Genomic DNA, 21,184 nt, shown 5'->3' with positions numbered 1-21,184 from the left:
TGACTCGGCACAGAATAATTCTGTTTTTCTTTGAAAAACAGAAAATAAGGGGCTTCCCTGGTGGCACAGTGGTTGAGAGTCCGCCTCTGCTGATGCAGGGGACGCGGGTTCGTGCCCCGGTCCGGGAAGATCCCACATACCACAGAGCGGCTGGGCCCGTGAGCCATGGCCGCTGAGCCTGCGCGTCCGGAGCCTGTGCTCCGCAACGGGAGGGGCCACAATAGTGAGAGGCCCGCTTACAGCAAAAAAAAAAAACAGAAAATAAGCCAGTCCCCAGGTCCTCAGGCCCCAGAGGACACACACTCAGCTTCAGAAGGGGAGCCCTCCTCGCTCTTGCCTCCAGGCACCTCAGATTTGGGGCGGGGTGGATCTCCCCGCTCACTGCACCATTCTGAGGCTTTGAAACCTCAGCTGAAACGGAGCCGGAAAGAAGCGCCTACTAACATCCTGTCGTCCTGGGGTCTGGGCTGACGGAGCAGGGGGTGCTGGGGGAGAGGTGAGGATGGGCCCTGGGCTGAGCCTTGGCTGCTACCACCCCCGCCCCCGGCTTTCGGGGGGCTCCAGGAAGGTGACGGCTTCTGCAGTCTTCCTCTTATTTTCCCTCAACTTTTTTTTTTGTTTTAACTAAACCTTTAATTTTGAGATCTCTGTAGGGTCACATCTATCTTACCAACTTTGTACATGGAAAACTTTCAAACCCTAAGAAAAGCTGTGAGAATGGCACGACATCCACATACCCCTCACCTGCATTCACCGATTCATATCTGATGGAGTTCATGGTTTTTAATCTACTAATCTAATCTAATATTATCCATAGCTATATAGATACACATAGAGATAGACACAGAAATATGGACTCACTCTGTCCACCAGGACACAGGAGATATATTTATTCGTATTATATTTTAATTGGAGTATAAGTGCTTTACAACATTGTGTTACTTTATACTATACAGCAAAGTGAGTCAGCTATACGTATACATATATCCCCTCTTTTTTGGATTTCCTTCTCATTTAGGTCACCACAGAGCACTGAGTAGAGTTCCCTGTGCTATACAGCAGGTTCTCATTAGTTATCTATACATAACATCAACAGTATATATACATCCATCCCAACTCCCAATTCATCCCACCCACCCCTTTCCCCCTTGGTAGCCATACGTTTGTTCTCTACGTCTGTGTCTCTATTTCTGCTTTGTAAATAAGATCGTCTGTACCAATTTTTTCAGATTCCACATATATGCGTTAATATATGATATTTGTTTTTCTCTTTCTGACTGACTTTACTCTGTATGACAGTCTCTAGGTCCATCCATGTCTCTACAGATGACCCAATTTCGTTCCTGTTTATGGCCGAGTATACAGGAAATACATTTCTAAAAATACAAATACATATATATATAATGAGTTTATACATATATAATGAATTTGTGATATATATATAAAATGAATTTGTGTATATATATATATAATGAATGTATATATATATATATATATATATATATACACATTATTATTTTTTTTCTTGCCTCTGTCTGCGGAGAGGGCCTGGAAACAATGACACCTCCGTACTGATGAGCACACCCAACAACAGCTCAATCTTGGGTTCTAAACACCATCCTCCACTAAAAATACCATCTTCAGGGCCTCCCTGGTGGCTCAGTGGTTGAGAGTCCCCCTGCCAATGCAGGGGACATGGGTTCGTGCCCCGGTCTGGGAGGATCCCGCATACCGCAGAGTGGCTGGGCCTGTGAGCCATGGCCGCTGAGCCTGCGCATCCGGAGCCTGTGCTCCGCAATGGGAGAGGCCACAGCAGTGAGAGGCCCGCATACCGCAAAAAAAAAAAAAAAAAATCTTCCACCCCTCAGAGATGCCTGGTTCCAGGGCTGGGGCAGAAGTCCTAGAAGAGCGTGAACCTACCGTCAGAGAGATGGGAAGAGCTCAGAGAATGGTGGGGATGTGTCAAAAGGACAAGGGGACATCTCGAAGGGGGGGTCCCACTGGCCAAATCTGGGACAATGTAAGCATCAAAATTAAATAATAATAGTAATAGATCATAATCCATTGACTAAAATCTGAAAGCATGACGTAACCCTATTGATATAAATGAAGGAAGAAAAACTCTTTTTTACAGGAAAAACCCAATCTGACTTCACGCTGATTCATCCAATTCCCGTCCAACAACACAGGGCTCTTCCTCGCCTTCCCCTTCCAGGTCCAGGTCTCCCTCCTTCCCTGGAGAGAACCCTGGTTCCAAACAGCTTTGCTGTATTTAGTAGTTTATGGTGTTTCCCACGATACTCACACACCTGTCCCAGAATTGCCACACTGATTCCACTGCCCATAGCAAACCTAAGCAAAGGTCAAGATTATTTTCAGTCCTTGTTGACCTTAGGATTGCCATCCTGCTGAAGGTGCCCGGTGTTTAAATCAGAAGAGGCACCTTCTGAACTGGGCTTTGATGGATGAATAGGAGTCTCCTGGGAAGAGAAAGGGGAAGAGAGCACCAGGCAGAGGGCCTTCCATGTGGAAAGGCTGGAGGACGAAATGGACATGTGGGGTGTCTCTCGGCTGTGGCTGGAGCTCGTGTTTGTTCAGACAGTAGGGGAGTAACAAAGGATGAGTCTGGAGAGCTGGGGGTGGGGGTAGCGGCTTGGAAGGGCCCTGGTTGTCAGACAAGGAGCTTGGGGGTCGATGCAGCAGGCAGTGGGAAGTCACAGGAGGCATCGGAGCTTAGAAACTGTGGAGGGGACATCGGCAAATGAGGGGTGGTGGCTGGGACTGCAAGACACAGTGTCTGAGCTGGGGATGGCTTTGCAGCGTTTCTGCTCTGGATCCTCAGTTTTATCATCTGTAATGTGGGTGCAGGAGGAGGACCCACTCCCAGGTCTGCCTGGGGACTCCCTGGGGTCTGAGGTGGGCCTGCGGCTCACACGCCCTGTTCTGGGACATCTCTGCTTCCTGTTTCTCCTGTCAGGGGAAGTCTCCGTCTCAGCTTCAAAAGCACAAACACGCTCTCAAAACAAAGGAAGACGGTCCTCGACTGCAGAGGAAGCAGGAAGCTGCTGGCCCTGCTCAGAGCCCAGCTGCCGGGGCTCGGGGACAGCGGCATGGAGTCCGTGGCCCTGTACAGCTTCCAGGCCACAGAGAGCGATGAGCTGGCCTTCAACAAGGGGGACACACTCAAGGTAGGGTGGCCAGAGCCGGCTCAGCTGGCCTCGCATGGGATGGGGGGGTGCTTAAAACCAGGGCCTGGACAGCCCCCCAAACAGAGTCCAGTCTCTGGAGGAAGATGGGCCCAGCTTCTCCAGTTATCAAGTCTGTGACTCTGGACAATCCACCTCCACCCTCTGAGCCTCAATTTCCCCATTTGGGAAATGGGGAGATAGTGATCCCTCCTTTGGGGGCCATTGTGAGGATTCAAGGAGACATCAGCATAGTGCCTGGCAGGGGTTGATTCAACACCGTTTCCCAGGAAAGAATTTGAAAAGACAGCTGGGGAAAGAAAGAGAGGAAGAGGCAGAGACGGATGCAGAGAGACAGAGAGGGTCTTGGGAATTAAGTACACACACTAACCTATCCGGGCTAAAACAACTATGATTAGGGGTCCAGACGAGCTTCCCTGCAGGTGAGAAAGGGGAAGATAAGCCTCAACACCACTCAGGTCCCTTGTGTAGCTTCTTGAGGAGGACATGCCTTCCAGGGCAACCCAGGCAGATGGGCTCCCGGGCTCTGTCTCTCAGGAAATGTCCCTGCTTACAAGTCTGCATCTGGAAGCAGAGCTCAGGGCCCTGATTTGGGAGGGGCCGTGCCACAAGTCGGGCGCTGGAGCTGCCACCAAGTCACGCTCAGGAAGCCCCTGCCCTTCCCTGGGCCTCGGTCTCTGCACCGGTTCAGTGGGCATGAGGCTTCTAGTCTGAGCCGGGGCCCAGGAAGGGACAGGGCCTCTGTGTGCTGACCCCGTACAGAGCCCCAGGTCCGAGCTCAGTGGTGCCCATCAACATCCATTTAAGCTGCTGAGGCCCCATTTCACAGGTGATTAAATGAGGCACAGGCAGGCGCCACAGCTTGCCTGGTGTGGGGTCAGAGGTGAACCCCTGTCCTTTGACTCTGGAACCTGCATTCTGAACCCCGTGACACTGAACAGCTGGGCTAGGTCAGGAGGTGGATGGTTCCAAGAAGAACCGCATCTTTTTGAGGATGTCCCCCTTTCTCTGTGCTGGGATGCCAGCCCTGGGCCCCCCTGAGTGGCTGGTGGGGGGACCTGTGGACGTGTGGCCAGCTGGGGATGGGGCAGGCTTGACACTGGCACCATCTAGCCAGGGCACGAGACTCTTGAGACCCAGGTCTGTTTCAGAGGCCTCACTTGCCAATCGGAGAGCAGTTTGGAGTCTCTAGTTCCAGACTCTGGGGCTTGAGAGGCAGTGAAACAGTGGGGAACTTGGAATGGGGTGACCGGTGGGTTCTACCTGAGACTCAGAGGGCTGAACCAGGGTGGAGGCAGTAGATCTGCGGGGTCCCCCAAGGCAAGTGTTGTAAAGACGGTGACATCCCCGCTTCCCTCCTGGATGCCTGTGCTCACCCCTGCCCACCCAAGATTGGCCAAGTTTCCCACTAAGCTTTGATAGAGCGTTGGCCAACTCCTGCTGTGTTTGCTTCTAACCAAGGCTCCTGAGGGCAGGGACATAAAACAGTGCCTGGCACAGGGCAGGCCCTCAGCAAGACACGGGGGTGTCGAAGGAAGGAAGGAAGGAAGGAAGGAAGGAGATGTTAGCCGAGACCCTGTCTAAGACCCCAATGGGACTTGCTCCTTGTGTCCGTGGAGACCCAGGAGGGGACCTTTCAAGGAATGACAGGCCACCGGAGGGGCTGCCTTTTCCTTCCTTCATTCAACAAACCCTTGTCAAGCTCTCGAGCACCTGCTCAGCACCAGGCATTGTCCTAAGTGCTGAGGACACAGCAGTGGATGAAGCCCAGTCCCTGCCCTCCCGGAGCGGACATTCCAGAGGGTGCATGCCGTCAGGAGGTGATAAATGGGTGGAAGAAATCACCTGGGGAGATGGAATGGAGAGGGTGGGTGGGAGGGTGGGGCAGGGGGACAGCTTTAGATGGGGGGGTGGTCAGGGCAGTCTCTCAAAAGAGACGACACCTGAGCTGAGACCTGAAGGATGAGCAGGACCCAGCCATGCGAAGAGCCGGGGGAGGAGAGTGGATGGAGAGAATGCAGCAGGTGGGGCTGTGGGGTGTGGGTGAGTTTGCAGTGTGGACTCACCCTAGCTACCTGCCCAGGGGCGGCACAAAATATCACACAGCCCCTAAGAATGCTCTTTGGGGAGGGAGACGTTTAACGACGTAAAAATGCTCATGAAGCAACGTTAAGTGGCAAAAAAGCAGAATGCAAAGGAACATGCACAGAGTCAACTGACCCATAATCAATAGATATTAGTTTTGGGCTTCTCTGATGGCGCGGTGGTTGAGAGTCCACCCGCCGATGCAGGGGACACGGGTTCGTGCCCCGGTCCGGGCAGATCCCACATGCCGCGGAGCGGCTGGGCCCGTGAGCAGTGGCCGCTAAGCCTGCGCGTCTGGAGCCTATGCTCCGCAATGGGAGAGGCCACAACAGTGAGAGGCCCACATACTGCAAAAAAAAAAAAAAGAAAGATATTAGTTTTAGGGATGGGAAACTGACATTCATGCATTGGATTTGTGCCTAGAAAAATACATCAGAAAGAATGTCTTGAGGAGCTAGGGGTCAATCCTGGGAGGCATGCTGTGAGCAAGTCACGCTTCCTTGTTCACACTTCTGCCTTTCCTCACAGGACAGAGATGAGCAAGTGATCCTTCCAGAGCCATACGTGGAGCTAGGGTCCTTCCTCTCACAGCTGTACAGGTGCCGGGTCAAAGCCTGCCCTGATTTAAGATTTTTCTTTTAATTTAAAAAAATATTAAAAATTTTTGGCCATGCTGCCCAGCATGCAGGATCTTAGTTCCCCAGCCAGGTATTGAACCCATGCCCCCTGCAGCGGAAGCTTGGAGTCCTAACCACTGGACCCCGCGGGAAGTCCCTGATTTAAGAGTTTGATGGAGTTTTTTGCAATAAATTTTAAATAGACTATTTTTTTTAATTAATTAATTAATTTTTGGCTCCATTGGGTCTTTGTTGCTGCACGCGGGCTTTCTCTAGTTGCAGCGAGCGGGGGCTACTCTTCGTTGCGGTGCGCGGGCTTCTCATTGCGGTGGCTTCTCTTGTTGAGGAGCACAGGCTGTAGGTGCGCGGGCTTCAGTAGTTGTGGCACGTGGGCTCAGTAGTTGTGGCTCGCGGGCTCTAGAGCGCAGGCTCAGTAGTTGTGGCGCATAGGCTTAGTTGCTCCGTGGCATGTGGGATCTTCCTGGACCAGGGCTCAAACCTGTGTCCCCTGCATTGGCAGGCGGATTCTTAACCACTGCACCACCAGGGAAGTCCCTAAATAGACTCTTTTTAAAACAGTTTGAAATTTACAGAAAAATCGAGAAGATGGTACAGAGGAATTCCAATCTGACACCCTGCCGCCCCCTCCCACCGCCCACACACACTCACACGCACACCCTTGGTAACATTTTATATTATTAACCTGGTACATTTGTTACATTAATGGAGCAACATGGATACGTTATTATTAACTAATGACCATATTCAGAAATTTTGATTTTTTAACATATTCCTTTAAAATATTCTTTATCTTGATTCCTGACTTTTTTGGAGCTCCCTTAAATTTTGTACCCAAAGTGCCTCACCCATCTCATGCTAGTCCAGGGTCTGATTTCTGTAACCATAAAAACGTGGCTGCAATGTCGCCCTGTGTCCCCTCTCCCTCCCCCGGGCCGGGGACAGCGGGTGGGGCTGGTGCCTGAGCTCCACAACCTGTACCTTCGTGAGCATGTTTCCTGCACACGGGCTGTGGGCCAGGCCTTTCCCAGCCCAGCAATGACCGGCGGACATGCAGATCCCAGCCTCTGGGAGCCGGCAAGGATGCTGCTCTTCCAGTCTGAGCTCTGCTCTTAGACGAAAGCCTGGTGGCACGTGGACCCACTCTGGACAAGGGGCCCCAAATGTCACTTCCCTGGAACAAAGCCCCCCTCACAGACGAGCAGGCATTTCTGGGTGCACAGGACCCTGCTGCTCCCCACAGGAGGAAAGATGTGGGTGGTGGCTTCACCTCCACCTCGTCATGCACAGCCTGGCCCCCAGGACCCAGACTCAGGGAGCCCACGGCCTCTTGGCATTTCCATGGCGATGGCCGGTGCACCTTGGGCCTGACCCAGCCACCCTGAGCTTCCCCACCTCCTCTCACAGCTGTTGCACAGCAGCTGGCGGTCACGACCACCTGCCCGCGCTCAGGCCCAGAGCCTGGGGTTGTCTCGGCTGCTTCCTCTCCGTCTCGTGTATCTCGCCTGTCAGCCGCTCTGCCAAAACCTACCCCAGATCTGACCACGTCTCAGCAGCCCCAATCCAGGCCCCCTTCACTGCTCACCTGGGCCTGCTCGTCACGGACCCCTCTTCCCCCCCAGTACCGGAGCACAAGACCTTCAAGCTCTCACCCTCCCCATTCAGCTCACAGCACTGCCCCGCCTCAACCGCAGACACAGGGGCCTCCTTTCTGTTCCAGGGACAGAGCTTGCTCCCACCTTAGGGTCTTTGCACTGGCTGTTCCCTCTGCCTTGGACACTGTTCCCCACATCTTCTCATGTCTCATTCCTTCCTGTAATTCGGGCCTCAGCTCATGTGCCACCTCCTCAGAGAGGCCTTTCTTGCCCACCCCCACCTGTCCCCTGTTGACAATCCCCCTGCCCCCAACCAGGCATCTTCCTTCTATGTCATCCTGACATATATTTTCAGACCACGTAGCAGAACATTAAATCACCTTGTTTACTTGTATCCTTCCTGTTTCTTGTCTGCCTCTGCCCACTAAAATGTGACCCCCTGCTTCCTGCTATATCACTGGGCTGGGCACAGTGCCTGGCACGCAGGAGGTGCTCCATGGCCGCACTGGCCAGGGGACGGTGGCACAAGACAGCACCCAGGAGAAGGGCACTGCAGGGGCAAAGCAGGGGCAGGCCGAGGTGTGAGCCTTCACCTCAGGGAGGGTTGGGAATTCCCATGTCTCAGAAGGTCTGGGGGCTTTGAACAAGGTTAACAGCAAGAATTCAGCTAATACAACCAATCAGAACATTTCTGGGTCTTTCCTTGGAGTGGAGGTGACAGGAAAACAAAACCAAAACAAAACTGGGATAGATTAGATATGTCACATCCACATGTCCACAGAGGATTTTGCAGGTCACAAAACACTGCCATGTGCCGTGTAGGCCATAGATGTGCCCATTTTACAGATGTGGAAACTGAGGCCAGGGCTGTGGAGAGAGTCAGAGGCAGGCAGAGTGGTCTAGAGCCCGAGGCTCCCAAGAATCTTCACTGAGTCTGTGACCCGCAGGCCCTAATTTTCTCATTAAGTTGGGGGAGTTTTTTGTTTTGTTTAGTTTTCAGCAAAAGTTATCCTGAGTCAGCCACCTACTTCCGGCTGTCCCTGGGGACACTGGTCTGGCCCAGACTGCAGGAGCAGGAAGGAGGGGCTCAAGGGACCTGGCAGACAGACAAGGGAGGGGCCAGGCCTGGGCCCAGGGGGCAAATCTCAGCTCCTCTTGGCAAAACCAAACCATCTGAGTTGCTGTCCCAGCCTTTGCTTTGGTGAAGGCGGCCTCGGGGGCTGGTGTGAGAAGGGGTGACACATGGCGAGCCTGCCCAGGGAGTGGGGAGGGAGTCCAAGCGTCCTGCTGGCGGCCCTCGCCGCGGCCTCCGCCACCCGCCCGCCAGTAGCGGTCCCCCGACCCCGCTCAGGTTTCGGTTCCCCTCAGCCCACCTGCAGGCAACGGGGAGTCTGCGACCCGAGCAGCCAGGCCTCAGCCTCGCCGCAGCCCAGAGGCGTCTCGTTTGCTCCCCTGGTGTCTGAAGCCCCCGCCTGATCATCACCCCTGAGCTCAGACGTGAAGCTTGTAAATGCGAGTGAACCCTGTGACCACCGCTCGGCGGGGCCTCCGCAAACCTACCCCCGACCCCTGGCTCTGTGCCTCGTATCAACTGCTGTGGGCCCCCCATGCTCAGGGCCACAGCTCAGGGACTGAGGGGCCCCGGATCTGTCTCCCAGCACCCGGGGGTCCGGGTGGCACGACCTGAGAGTCCGGCTCCAGCTCCCCTCCCTGAGCTCAACCCACCAACCAAATTCTCCTCTGTGACCCCCGGACCATGGAATCACCCCGCGACCTCACTCTCCTCTGGGAAGTGGGCCCCAGGGCTGGTGTGAGCCTTCAGCAGGGGACAGCTGTCCCCAGGTGACCAGGTGACCGTGTCTCTCTCGCCCACAGATTTTGAACATGGAAGACGACCAGAACTGGTACAAGGCCGAGCTCCGGGGTGCAGAGGGGTTCGTCCCCAAGAACTACATCCGCGTCAAGCCCCACCCGTGAGTGGCTGGCCCCACCCCTGCATATCCACAGGGCCCCCCTCACCCCCGGCCCTGAAGCCAAACGTCCACACCCAGCCTGGCCCAGGCTGAGCTGAGCTGCCTGCAAGTCCTCAGCCCGGCCTCCCGCCATCTGTCTGGGGACCCCCATCTCTTCCCCGAGCAGAGGTGGGGGACAGAGATATGAGGACTTGTCCCAAGTGGTGGCAGTCGGGGCCAGCTCAGGCCACGACACTGAGGACCTGGGACACTGGAGAGCATCCTGGTAGGGGCCCTGGATAGGACAGGGCTTTGGGCGCTCAGCCAGCAGGGCCCCTGGCTGCTGTGTGGCCTCAGGCAGACCCCTGCTCTCTCTGTTCCTCAGTTTCCCTATCTGCAACACAAGGAAGGCCAAGGCTCCTCTAAGAGGCCGACTCAGCCCTGTGCCGGGGTGGGGAGTGAGGGGCCATGGAGGGGCGGGAAGGAGGCAGACCTGTGGGCAGGGGAGCTGACGTGGGCCGAGCAGAGTCTGGGACAGGGCGGAGAGGGAGTCACGAGGAGCCCAGGTGTCCTCAGGCTTGGGACCAGCTGGCCCAGGGAAGCCCCCGTCAGGCTTCCAGTGCTGAAAACCCTGTTCTCAGCCCCAGAACAGGCCTAAGTGGCCAAGAATCCGGGAAAAGCCAACTGGATATTCACGGAGTGGTGGCTGAAGTAGCCCCAGGTCACAGTCTCTCGCTCGGTCATTCGCCAAACACCAGCCACTGCCTGAGGGGACCCACCTGGGTGATGCTGGGGACACGTGATGAGATGCTGGGGTCAGAGCAGTTGTGTCCTGTGGGAGAGACAGGACATAAAGAAACTATGACAAGGGAAGGCAGTCAGCATCGAGATAATTAACCAGGGAGGGCTTCTCAGAAGGGGTGGCAACAAGTGAGGTTTTGAAGCATGTGTGTAGGAGTTAGCTAAGGAGAAAAAGAGAAGGGCATTCCTGGGAGCTGGAACAATGAGAACCTCTGGCAGTGGGACCGGCAGGAGGGCCTCAAGCGCCCGGCGGAGGGTGGTGGGAGCCATGGAGGCATTTGAGCCGGGTGGGGAGTGGAACTCCTGCAGAGGTGAAGGCAGGTCAGGGCCCGTGTGTGGCTGTGGGGTGGACGGGAGGGAGGTGCAGGGCCAGGATGGGGCCTGGAGGTCATTTCCTCTTTACCTGTCTTCAAGTTATTTCCAAAGCTGCCACCACCTCAGACTTCCTGTGTTGAGCAAAGGCCCGACCCACCCAGGTCCCCTGTCTGGACTCCAGGCCCGCAGGGTCCCTCTGGGCTGTGTGACCTTGGGCAGGGACCTGTCCTCCGGCCTTAAAGACTTTCTGTCATAAAGGGAGAGAGACAGCAAGAACCCGGCCAGGGCCAGGCCAGCGGAGGACACGGGGGGTGCGGGAGCCTCCAGGTGGAGGCTGTGACCCAGTGAAAGCCAGGAGGTTGGGATGTGGGAGGCCGCTGAGAAGCCTAAGCAGAGGCTTCTGTTTGCTCAGGAGGAAAGAAAAGCTGATAGACTTTGGGGCCACGCCTGTCGGGGCAATGCTGGTGGTTCAGGCAAGCCTCCACCAGGGCAGGTGGGAGCCATGGAGGATTCCAGTGTCCGATGGCCCTGGGCTCCCTGGGGCTGGCTCTGGCCACTTGTGTCTGGGACAGAGTAGGGATGGGGGTCAGGCCCCATGCTCACCTGCCTGAGGCCGTTCCCAGATGCATCCTTGGCTAACCTCAGCCCCTGCCCTGGCCCCGAAATAGCAGTGGGGGAAATTCCAGCTCTGTGCCTGACTCAGCCCGTTGGGCTCCAGGGTGTGGGGCGGGGGCAGGGCAGGGGTCCCAGGGGGCCTCGTGTTTACACCAGGCCACTCTTTCCCTGAGCTCAACCGTCACCTCCTCCTGCCCAGGGAGCCCACGGAGGGGGGGCGTGATGCAGACCAGCTGCTCCCAGAGCCTCTGGGCCTCACGGGCAGGGGTCACCGAGGCACCTGATGCAGCCGCGTGGCTGGTGGGCATTGAGGAGGGCTTCCTGGAGGAGGGTGTCCTGGAGGAGGGCGTGGTCTGCTGGGCCTGGAATGTAGAGTAGAAGTTTGCTGGGAGGGCCGCAGACAGGCTAATGGGTGACACGTGGGAGGAGTTCACAGCAGCAGCGGTGAACACCTGCAGGCGGCAGCGCCCTTCTCCTCCCCAGGGCCCTGTGAGCTGGGTGTTCTCGTCAAGGTCTTGTGGGCAAGGAGGTGGCGGCACAGAGAGGTTGAGTGGCTTGTCTGGGGTCATACAGCTGGCAAGAGGCAGAGTGAGATTTGCCGCCAGTGCTGTGGGCCCCGGCTGTGCTCACTGGGAGGGAATGGGGGAACCGTAAGAGCAGCTGGGGGAGAGGGGTGGGCTGGGGGAGAGTCAGAGGCCAGAGACTTGCGGAGCAACTTTTGGGGATCCCTGCCCTTCCCTGGGCCTCAATTTCCACATCAGTAAAATGGGGACTAAGCGAGGAGTCCACGCGTGGAGCGAGCTGTGCTCTGGGGCATTGGGAGTGCTGCTTCTCCAGCACCCTGTCCCCGAGCCGCCACTGAGGACCTGGTCGGGGCAGGGCGGGCCTCCTTGAGGCTGCGGTTGCAAAATCCTTTGAGGGTGACAGCCGCCCACACGCTGATGCCTCCTGTGGAGTTTTGTGGGTTCTTTGGAAACTCCCACGCAGGGCCCTGTTGGACCCCTGCCCCTGCGGCAGCACTGCACCTGGGTCCTGCTGGGGGCTCCCCGGAGGAGCACCCTTCCGGGGCCCCCTGAGCTCAGCCTCCGGCTTGGAGGCCTCATCCGGGACTCCCAGACTCCAGAGACCCAGGCCGAGCTCTTGGAGGTTCCCTGGAGCCCCGCCTTCGGCCCCCACCTCCACTGCCTCCCCTCCACCCGCCCAGAGATGGGCTCAGGGTCCCCGCCATTTTGGGGGGCAATGATGGGCTAGAACCTCACTTCTGGGTGTGGGGCTCTGAGACACCATGTCAGGACCAGGACTTCATTTCGGACTGGAAGGCGGGCAGAGAGGGAGCCGGTGGCACTGCCCCTACTGGCGCCCCGGGCGACGGGCTCTCCCTGTGGCCAGAACCAGGGAGCCGGCACCCGAGCTGAGCTGCGTGTTTGTCCTCCTGCCCCCCTGTCATCACCTGAGAACATCCGGGGGCCCAACCTGCCCCGCACACAGGCCAAGCACTTTAGTAAAAAACCCTTGGAGGAACTGCAAGGGCTCACACGTGACTGGCGGGTGGGGTTACCAGCAGGACCCGGGCTGTGTGCACCTGAGCCTCTGTCCTGGGCCTGGAGGGCTCGCTGTCAACATCCTGATACAACAGGAAAAGTTCTGCCTCACATCCGCCCGGGGCCAAGCTCAGACTCAGGAAGCTCGATTGAAGGAGGGAAGGGAAACTGTACAGGGAAGGGAGGCTCCGGTGGCCCTCAGGGCACCAAGGTCCCACCAGGAGACTCCACCTGCTCTGGGCCTCAGTTCCCCCACCCAAACCATTAAGGGACTGGGCTCAAATCCGGGGTCCAAGAAGCCAGCCAGAGACCACCTGGACCCTCTGAGGGTGGGCGAGCCCCAAAGAGCACAGTGGGCAGGGCTGGAAGAGAAGCTGGATCCCAGCCTCTCAGCCCCAGGCCCTGCCAGACCCTCGGCATTTACAAGGCACCTTCTGTATACCCAGTTCTGTTTGGTCAGAAAGAAAAGGGACTTGAACCTGTGAGAAAAAGTCCAGGTGGCCTCAGTCTGTGCATCTGTGAAATGGGTACAGGGAGAGACCCTTCCTCACCAGATCAAAGCTGCTATTTTTTTGGGGGGGGGTCATCTTTTAAAATATTTTTTTAAGAATCTGAAATGGAAAAGCCCAGCTGGGGTTGGCTGAGTTGGGGTTCACCGAGGTGTGTGTTTGCCTGGTGTGGTGGGAAATGCTTGGGCTCAGGAGCCAGAATGCTGGGACTGGGCCCAACTCCTGCCTTTCACAGCACATGACCTTGGGTGTGTGACCTTGGGCGCATGACCTTGGCCTCTCTGGGTAAAGTGGGTGCCGTCGTATTTCCTGTGTCTGGGGACTGCAGTGAGGACCTGGCAGTGTTGGGTGCCTGGCATAGGGGCAGGGTAGCCTGGCCTCCCCTGCCCTCACCTGCCCCCTCTCTGCAGGTGGTACTCGGGCAGGATTTCCCGGCAGCTGGCAGAAGAAATTCTGATGAAGCGGAACCACCAGGGAGCCTTCCTGATCCGGGAGAGCGAGAGCTCCCCAGGGGAGTTCTCTGTCTCTGTGAAGTGAGTTCTGACCCGGGGTGTGTGGAGGAGGGTGGCCAGGGACAGGCTTGCAGGGTGTGGAGGGAATGACGGATGCCTGGAAGAAAGCGACCCTCTGGGGGTTGGGGATGATGCAGACCCCCGGGTGTAGCTCGGAGCAGGAGGATTCCATGCGGCTTGGGCTGGCTGCGAGGCCTCGAGCTCCGGGCTGAAGGCTCGGCCATTGTTCTATGAGCAGCAAGTCACCAGGGGAGGTTGATGTGGTGGGACTGGGGGTGGGAGAGCAGCAGGGCACCCAGGGCAGGTGTCCAGGATGTGCTCTGGACAGGGTTCCCCTGTGTGCTACATAGCTGACAGGATGGACCCTGGGGCCAGGCTGCTTGGGTTCAGATTCTGGCTCTGCCATTTCCTGACTGTGTGACTTTGGGCAAGCCCCTTAACCTCTCTGTGCCTGTTTCCTCACATGTAAAATGGGTTATTGCAAAGAATATATGAGTCATTCTACTTAGAGTCATTATAGTAGTAGCTGGCACGGAAGCAGGGTGGCAGCCTCTGGGCAGCTCAGAACCCAATCCCAAAGGCCACAATCAGGCAATGGAGGAATCCAGGCTGGAAGGAAGGGGCAGGAACCGGGGTCAGGGGTGAAGGGGTCAGGGCCCCAGCTGGTCTCTGTCCTTCCTACTCCCAGCGCCTGGAACAGTAGGATCTAGGTGCAGCAATTCAAGGAATTGTCACTGGGCTACATGCCACGTGCCAGGCTGTTCTAGGGATTTGGGAAATGACAGTGAAAAAAAAAAAAGTTGCTGCCCTTTGGGGTTTATGTCTTAGTGGGGGAGACAGACTGAACATATGAAAAAAGGAGACAAAAGAATATAGCAGGAGCCAGTGTTCAGGGATATGAACCTGGCGGTGGAGGCTGCCTGGGGCCCAGGAGTGAGGATCTGCGAGGAGAGGCTTCCAGGCAGAGGGAACAGAAATTGTGGGTGCCCCGGCGCCCTGCCCTCTCCTGGCGTCTCCCTGAGCGTGCAGCCCCGCCACGCCCTGCACAGGGTCAGCCCAGACGGCTCAACCTTTGGGTGTGTGTGTGTGCAGGACAGCGGAGGAGTCCAGAGGGAGCGGGGGCCCGGGGTCTCCATGACGCCCAACTGAGGGAAGTTCAGTGGCAGCAGACACTCCACAGGGTGGAGGAGGTGACATCTGAGCTGGGCCCCGAAGCATGAGTAGGAGTTTGCTGCACAAAGAGGGGAGAGGAGATGCCAGGCCCAGCGAACAGCATGTGCAAAGACCCAGAGGTGGGGCAGAGAGAGGTGGGCTTGGACAGCAAGGCATTTGTCTGACCAGGAGGGGAGACAGGCAGTTCTGGGGAGCCAGCACCAATGCTACCTTGGGAAGGGGTCTGGGAGTGTCCCTCTGAGAAATCCCAGCATATGCCCCCTCCCCGCCACACCCCCGGCATCCTGGCCAAGCCCCCTCCCCCAGCTCAGAACCGGAACCTTGGGCCCCAGGGCTGTGGTGTGCACACAAGACCACCAGGTGGCGCCCTCCAGCCTCGGTTTCATCCCCCAGGGCCGGACCGGGTCCTGCCCGGACTCTGGTGCATCGTCTCTTACGGGGGGAACTTTCAGGGCCCTTGGAGGACCACTGGGCAGAGATCAGAGCAGGAAACAGACTCAGGGCAGCTAGGAGGGGGGCTTTTGAGCAAGAATCTCAGCTCTGGTACTTCTCCTGTATAACCCTGGGCAAGGTACCCCAGCCTGTTTCCTCGTCTGTAAAATGAACATCTATGTAAGGTGCTTAGTGTGATGCTGGCACACAGTGAGTCTTCCCCAAACGCCAGTTATGTAATCATCATCATGTTGACCCTCCCAGGGCCACACCGTGCCTCCTGGCCCACGCCCCAGGGTCCCAGGCTCTTAGAGAAGGGCCAGTGGCCACATGGGGGCGGGAAGCCCAGTTCCCGTCCTGGCCTTACCCTGGACCTGCTGAGTAACCTCAGCAGGTTACAGGTTACAGCAGGTTACAGCAGGTTACAGTCCCCCTCGGCTGTAACGTCCTCATCTGCAACGTGGAGATAGTAGCCCTGGACATCATGAAGTCCAGTGACCCGATGGCCACCCTTCTGGGTGACGGTAAGTGAGAGCATTTCCTCCCTCGCTGGCTGCGCTCCTGGGGACTCTGACCGCATAGGCGTGGCATCTCCTGCACGCTCATGCCACGCCTCATAAAGCTGTCAGAGGTGGGGTTCACGGGCCTTGTTCTGCCTCACGGAGTGATGGTGGCCACGGCTGGCTGCCCTTTACGAGTTTACAGGGGGCTGTCCCCCTCCACCTCTGGGAGCGTGTCTGAGCTGGTGGCCAGTGGGCCGGGGCAGGGGCGCACTGCCTGGGCTGTGTTACTTTTGCCCCACACTCTGATCCAGGCTGCTGTGGGCTTGTCAGAAATGATGGTTTGCTCCCAAGTGAGATGTTTTACTTCTTTTCAGGCCAGGGGTGCCCTGGAGTCAATGATGTGTTTGCTCTACTGCCCTGGTCGCTGAGCCCCTACTGTGCGCCAGGCCTTGTGCCTGGTGCTGGGGATTCAACCACCAACAAATCAGATGAAGCTCCCTGTCCTTTAGGCACTCACGTTCTACTGGGGTGACTGACAATTTTATACATGTATGTATGCATGTATGTATATATATATAATTTTCTAAATGATTAGTAAACTATATAAAATCTTTGAAGATGATACATGCTCTTGGGAAAATGAAGCAGGGAAGAATGGGGGGACACAATTTTATGCCCTCAAAGACAGGGAGGAAGTGACCCTGGAAGCCCAGTGTGCAGGTAAGGAAACAAAAGCTCAGAGACGTGCAGTAACTTGCCCAAGGTCACACAGCCAGAAAACAGTGGAGCTAGAGCCCATTGACCCTCTGTGACCTGAACCACTCTTCTTCCCTGAGGCCTAAAGACCCAGGGGGAGTCTGTCTCCACCAGCAGCCCCAAGGTCAGTTTGATACTATCTCACGTAGGCTGCTGGACAGGGAATCCACCCCCTCCCTTTTCACAGACAGGAAAACTGAGTCTAGAGACGGGCCATGCCTACCAGAGATCATCCAGCGGGCAGTTAGCGCCCTGGCCTCCACCCCGGGGGTCTACAGGCCCTGATTGGGGGTGGGGGTGGGGTGCTGAGGCTCCTGACCTTACCTCAGCCTTGTTTGTCCTCCCTGGGCTACCACTGTCACCTCTGCTGCTGCTGCCACCAAGCCAGAAGAACCTGCTGGGCAGGACCGGTGGCTGCTAGCATCAGGCCTGACTTCATCTTTGGGGTCTACTGACAGCCCAGGGGCCAGGCCCAGCCCTCATCCCCCTGGGTAGGTGGGCATGGGGGTTACAGGCAGGCTGTACAAGGGGCCAGGGAACCCAAGGAGTCCCCCGACTCTGACTGAGGGCACCTGAGGCAGCTTGCAGAGGTTGGGCCATTGTATGCGGGCCTTGAAGCATGAGTAGGAGTTTGATTCAAGAAGAATTTGGAAGAAATAATGTATGCAGAAGCCTGGAGGCATGCTTGAAAATGGAGAGAGAGGTTCTGTGTGGTTTGGTTCCTTGACTTGGGCAGGGTGGGAGGATTCCCCCCTCCTCCCACCCCAGACACACACACAGAACAGAAGGTATTTACCTGGAATAAATCTCTATCTTAAATCTTGCGTCTTAACCTTTAACAAGGCAGCACACCAGCCCCAGGGCTGGTAGGTGGAGGGAGTGAGCCACAGGCAGGGATGGGCGACTGGGGGGATGGACACCATACTCCTGTCCACACCCTAGAAACACTTGGACTGTGGGCCTGCAGGAACTCAGGCTGCCCCAAGCCTGCACAGCCCGTCCTGGCCTGGAACGTGCCGCGTGTTCCAGGCAGGTCCCTCTGCCCTGCTGGCCAGCCTGGGAGATGCAGGCTATCCCCTCCGCTGGGCTGGAAGGCACTTGGTGGTGGTGGGTTGCAAGGTTGGGCAAAGGCTGGGAGAGGAGGCATCAGAGAGTATTTGAAGGAAATGAGGCTGGATGTGTCATCAGAGCCAGAACTTGAGACTGAGGTGTTAAGATTTTGCCCTGAGGGCAATGGGGAGCCATAGAAGGTTCTTGAGGTGGGAGCGGATGTGGGGCAGGGAAGGACAGGAAGCATCCCACAGGCCTGAGCTCCTCTCACACCAGCGGCAGGATGGTCTTAGGACTCACCCCTCAAGGGACTGTAAGGGCTGGGAGGGGACGAGGTGGGGGAGGGAGAGGAGTGCTGAGGCTGGAGGACGTTGGGGAGAAGAGATGCTGGCTGACCACCTCTCTCAGAGGAGCCATTTAATGTTGCCAGCACACGAGCACTTCCCCAGAAGGGAGGTATTATGAGGAAACCAAAGTTCAGAGAAGTTAAGTGATTTGCTTAAGGTCACACAGCAAGAAAGTGGCCTGGTCCAAGGCCCACATCCTTTACCCCACACTCCACTGCCAGGTGGGGACTCACCGTGTCTTTCACGGAGCCGGTCAGTGGGGCCTGGGACCCCCTCCCCACCTCCTGACTCCAAGCCTCACCTGGAGAGAAAAAGGCCTGGTTCCGGGGGGCAGGGATGGGGGGAGGGCCCCAGCCGCCGTGGGCCCCTCTGAGGTGGTCTGTGTCCTCTCCCCTAGCTACGGGGATCAGGTGCAGCATTTCAAGGTGCTGCGTGAGGCCTCGGGGAAGTACTACCTGTGGGAGAAGAAGTTCAACTCTCTGAACGAGCTGGTCGCCTTCTACCGGACCAGCACCATCGCCAAGAAGCGGCAGGTCTTCCTGCAGGACGAGGAGCCCCTGGCCAAGGTGGGTGAGCGGGGCGGGCGGGCGAGGGGGCCTCTCCGCAGGGGCCGGACCCCCCCCTTCCCACGTGGCAGGAGGTGGGTCCAGCCCAGCTTCTAAAATTCTGTCCCGGGCACTGCAGGGAGACACGCAGGGCTGGGAAAGGGGAGGCGGGGAAGGAAGGGAAGGGGCAGGTGGAAACTCCCCGGGCAAACTGAGCCTGCTGGCTCTCAGCCAGGAGCAGTGCGTGGAGCCCAGGAGGTGCTCAGTGGTTGTTTGTTGAATGAGCGAAGGTACTGACACCGGCTGAGCCTCCTGGGAGCCTCCTGGTCCGCACCGTACAGGTAGGACACTGAGGCTCAGAGAGTGATGTGACTACCCAAGGCCACCTGCCGGGTGGGGTCCATGCTGGCTTCCGCTCCGCAGGAGTTGGCCTGGGGTGGGGCGCGGGGCAGTGTGAGCGCCCGTGGGCAAGGTCCTGGCCAGGTGGAGCGGGGTCCGGCCGCCCCTGGTCCTCCTAATAACAGCGATTTGCCAGCCAGCTCTTTTGTCCAAGGGCCCCGGAGACCAGCTCTCACAGTCATTAGGATGACAACACCAGCCAGTGGGCTTATTAGCCCGACGTGCTGTTTTACTTGGGAGGGGGTGTCGGCAAGGCCTGGGGCTGGAGGTCGGGACCCTGGACAGCCCAGTGAACTCGAGTTCTGCAGAGGACGGGAGCACGGCCGTGGCCAAGGCCTGGGGAGGGGCTGCCAGGTCGCAGCTCCAGTCCTGCCTGTTCCTAGACTCCACCGCCTCGCCGTGTGTGACCTTAGGGCCAGTTCTTCCCTCACCTGGGCCTCAGTTTCCTCTCGGTCAGGTAGGGTGAGCCCTGGGATCTGATATGTCGGGGAGAAAACAGTGTCTCAGGAGGAGCCCCTGCCCCTGCCACGCACCCTCCGTCCCATCAGCGCACTCAGCCTGCTCTGCTTGGCCTGCCCCTGGGGGCCGGGCCAGCTCTAGGCTCAGTCTCAGGGACTCTTCGCTCCAGTCCCCGCCGGGCCTGCCTCTCAGACCTCCATCCCCTCCTGTCGCTGCCTGGGCCAGCTCTGCCCTTGGAAAGTGTGAGGGGGCCAGGATGGAGCTGGGGGCCGCTGGAGGGCTCCCCAACACCCACCGCCTCGCTCTGGCCTGGCCCTGGGGTCACCGGCCCCACAGGGCAACTCCAGAGCTGGCTCAGTCTCCTGGGACCCACGCCCCCTCTTCCTTCCTGGGCAGAGGACCGCTAATTAGCCTGTCCGTGATGCTACGGCCCGTGCCGGATAAGATTCCACAGGCTTGGGGCAGAGAGCCTGGTGGGCAGGCAGGGCCAGGGCGCTGGGTGTGACCCTCATGGTGCCAGGCTGATGTGCCAGCAGGGGTCCCTCGTCTAGCTGCCATCTGAAGGGGGAGGCAGGGAACCAAGTCCCCCAGAAGGCAGGGACTCACCCAAGGTCACCTTGGGGCATAGATGGGACTGGAACCAGGCCTGAGAGAGGTAAGCAGTGTAAAGTGACATCCTTGCCCTCGAAGCCTGGCCAAGGGCAACAGCAGTGAACTGCTCGTAGCTACACATACATCACTTTATAGTTTATAAGGCCTGTTCCTGTGGTTCTAGGGCCTGGGGTCAAAAGTTATCATGGCTGCTGCAGAGTCAGGAAAGAGACCCTGAGACGGGCAGGGACCTAACCAAAGTCCCATGCTGAGGCCCAGGACTCAGGTCCCTTGACCACTGGCCCTGTGGTCCCTACTGGGCCACCAGGACACTGGCTGTGCCCTGTGTAGACACAGGGTCTGTGCCGCAGACATGCAGGGGGTGGGCAGCGGGGTGCCCACGGGTGAGGTGGCCATCATCTGGACCTGGATACAGAGCTGAGTTCAACCCCAGTTCTGCCCAAAAGACCCCCTCCACCTGTGGGAAATCGCTTATGTTGGGGCCTCCATGGGGACAGTCCGGCAGGGGCTCCTGAGGGGCCCCACTGACGGCTCCCTCTCCTCGCAGCCTCCCCGGGCCTGCTTTGCCCAGGCCCAGTTTGACTTCTCAGCCCAGGACCCCTCCCAGCTCAGCTTCCGCCGCGGTGACATCATCGAGGTCCTGGAGCGCCTTGACCCCTGCTGGTGGCGAGGCCGTCTCTGCGGGCGCATCGGCTTCTTCCCGCGGAGCTACGTCCAGCCGGTGCACCTGTGACCCAAGTGGGCCCAGGGGCAGAGCCAGTGGACCTGCCATCCACTGGGCACTGAGGTCCAGAGAGAGGACACGGGCACCCCCAGCCCAGTGCCTTGAACTGGAACGTGGGCCTCCTGACTGTCCGGCCGGCCTCCTGTGCTTCATGTCAACTGGGACGGGTCCAGCGCCCCGAAAAGACCGCCTCACTCAGGGCCCCTGGGCTAGGGGAGCTCCAGGGCCTCCGCCGGCCTCTTCCCATTGGCCATCAGCTGTGTGATGGCACAGGCTGGCCGGCAGGGCCCGCCCACTCCAAACACCAATGGCACCACCCCCAGGGAGGGCTGGGGACTCCTGGGTTCCACCCGCTGGGGGCTCAAGCCAAGGAACCACGGGCTGGGTGGGTGACCACCCGCTGGGCCTGCTGTCCCCT

The 21,184-nt window shown here is 57.9% G+C and overlaps 1 protein-coding gene across 1 annotated transcript; it reads left to right on the top strand.

The window, feature by feature from the left end:
- Nucleotides 1-3,039: 3,039 nt before the first annotated feature.
- On the top strand, nt 3,040-20,924 carry GRAP (GRB2 related adaptor protein). Its single transcript, XM_082604157.1, has 5 exons — nt 3,040-3,188; nt 9,397-9,494; nt 13,665-13,787; nt 18,425-18,593; nt 20,590-20,924. The coding sequence occupies exons 1-5, from the start codon at nt 3,111-3,113 to the stop codon at nt 20,773-20,775; spliced, it is 654 nt and encodes a 217-aa protein (XP_082460283.1). The 5' UTR covers nt 3,040-3,110; the 3' UTR covers nt 20,776-20,924.
- The last annotated feature ends 260 nt before the right edge of the window (nt 20,925-21,184 follow it).

This window comes from Mesoplodon mirus (genome assembly GCF_964341445.2).
Source record: "Mesoplodon mirus genome assembly, chromosome: 18".
Classification (NCBI taxonomy): domain Eukaryota; kingdom Metazoa; phylum Chordata; class Mammalia; order Artiodactyla; family Ziphiidae; genus Mesoplodon; species Mesoplodon mirus.
The sequence above is the reverse complement of the archived record's forward strand: the minus strand, read 5'-3'. Positions and strand labels throughout refer to the sequence as shown.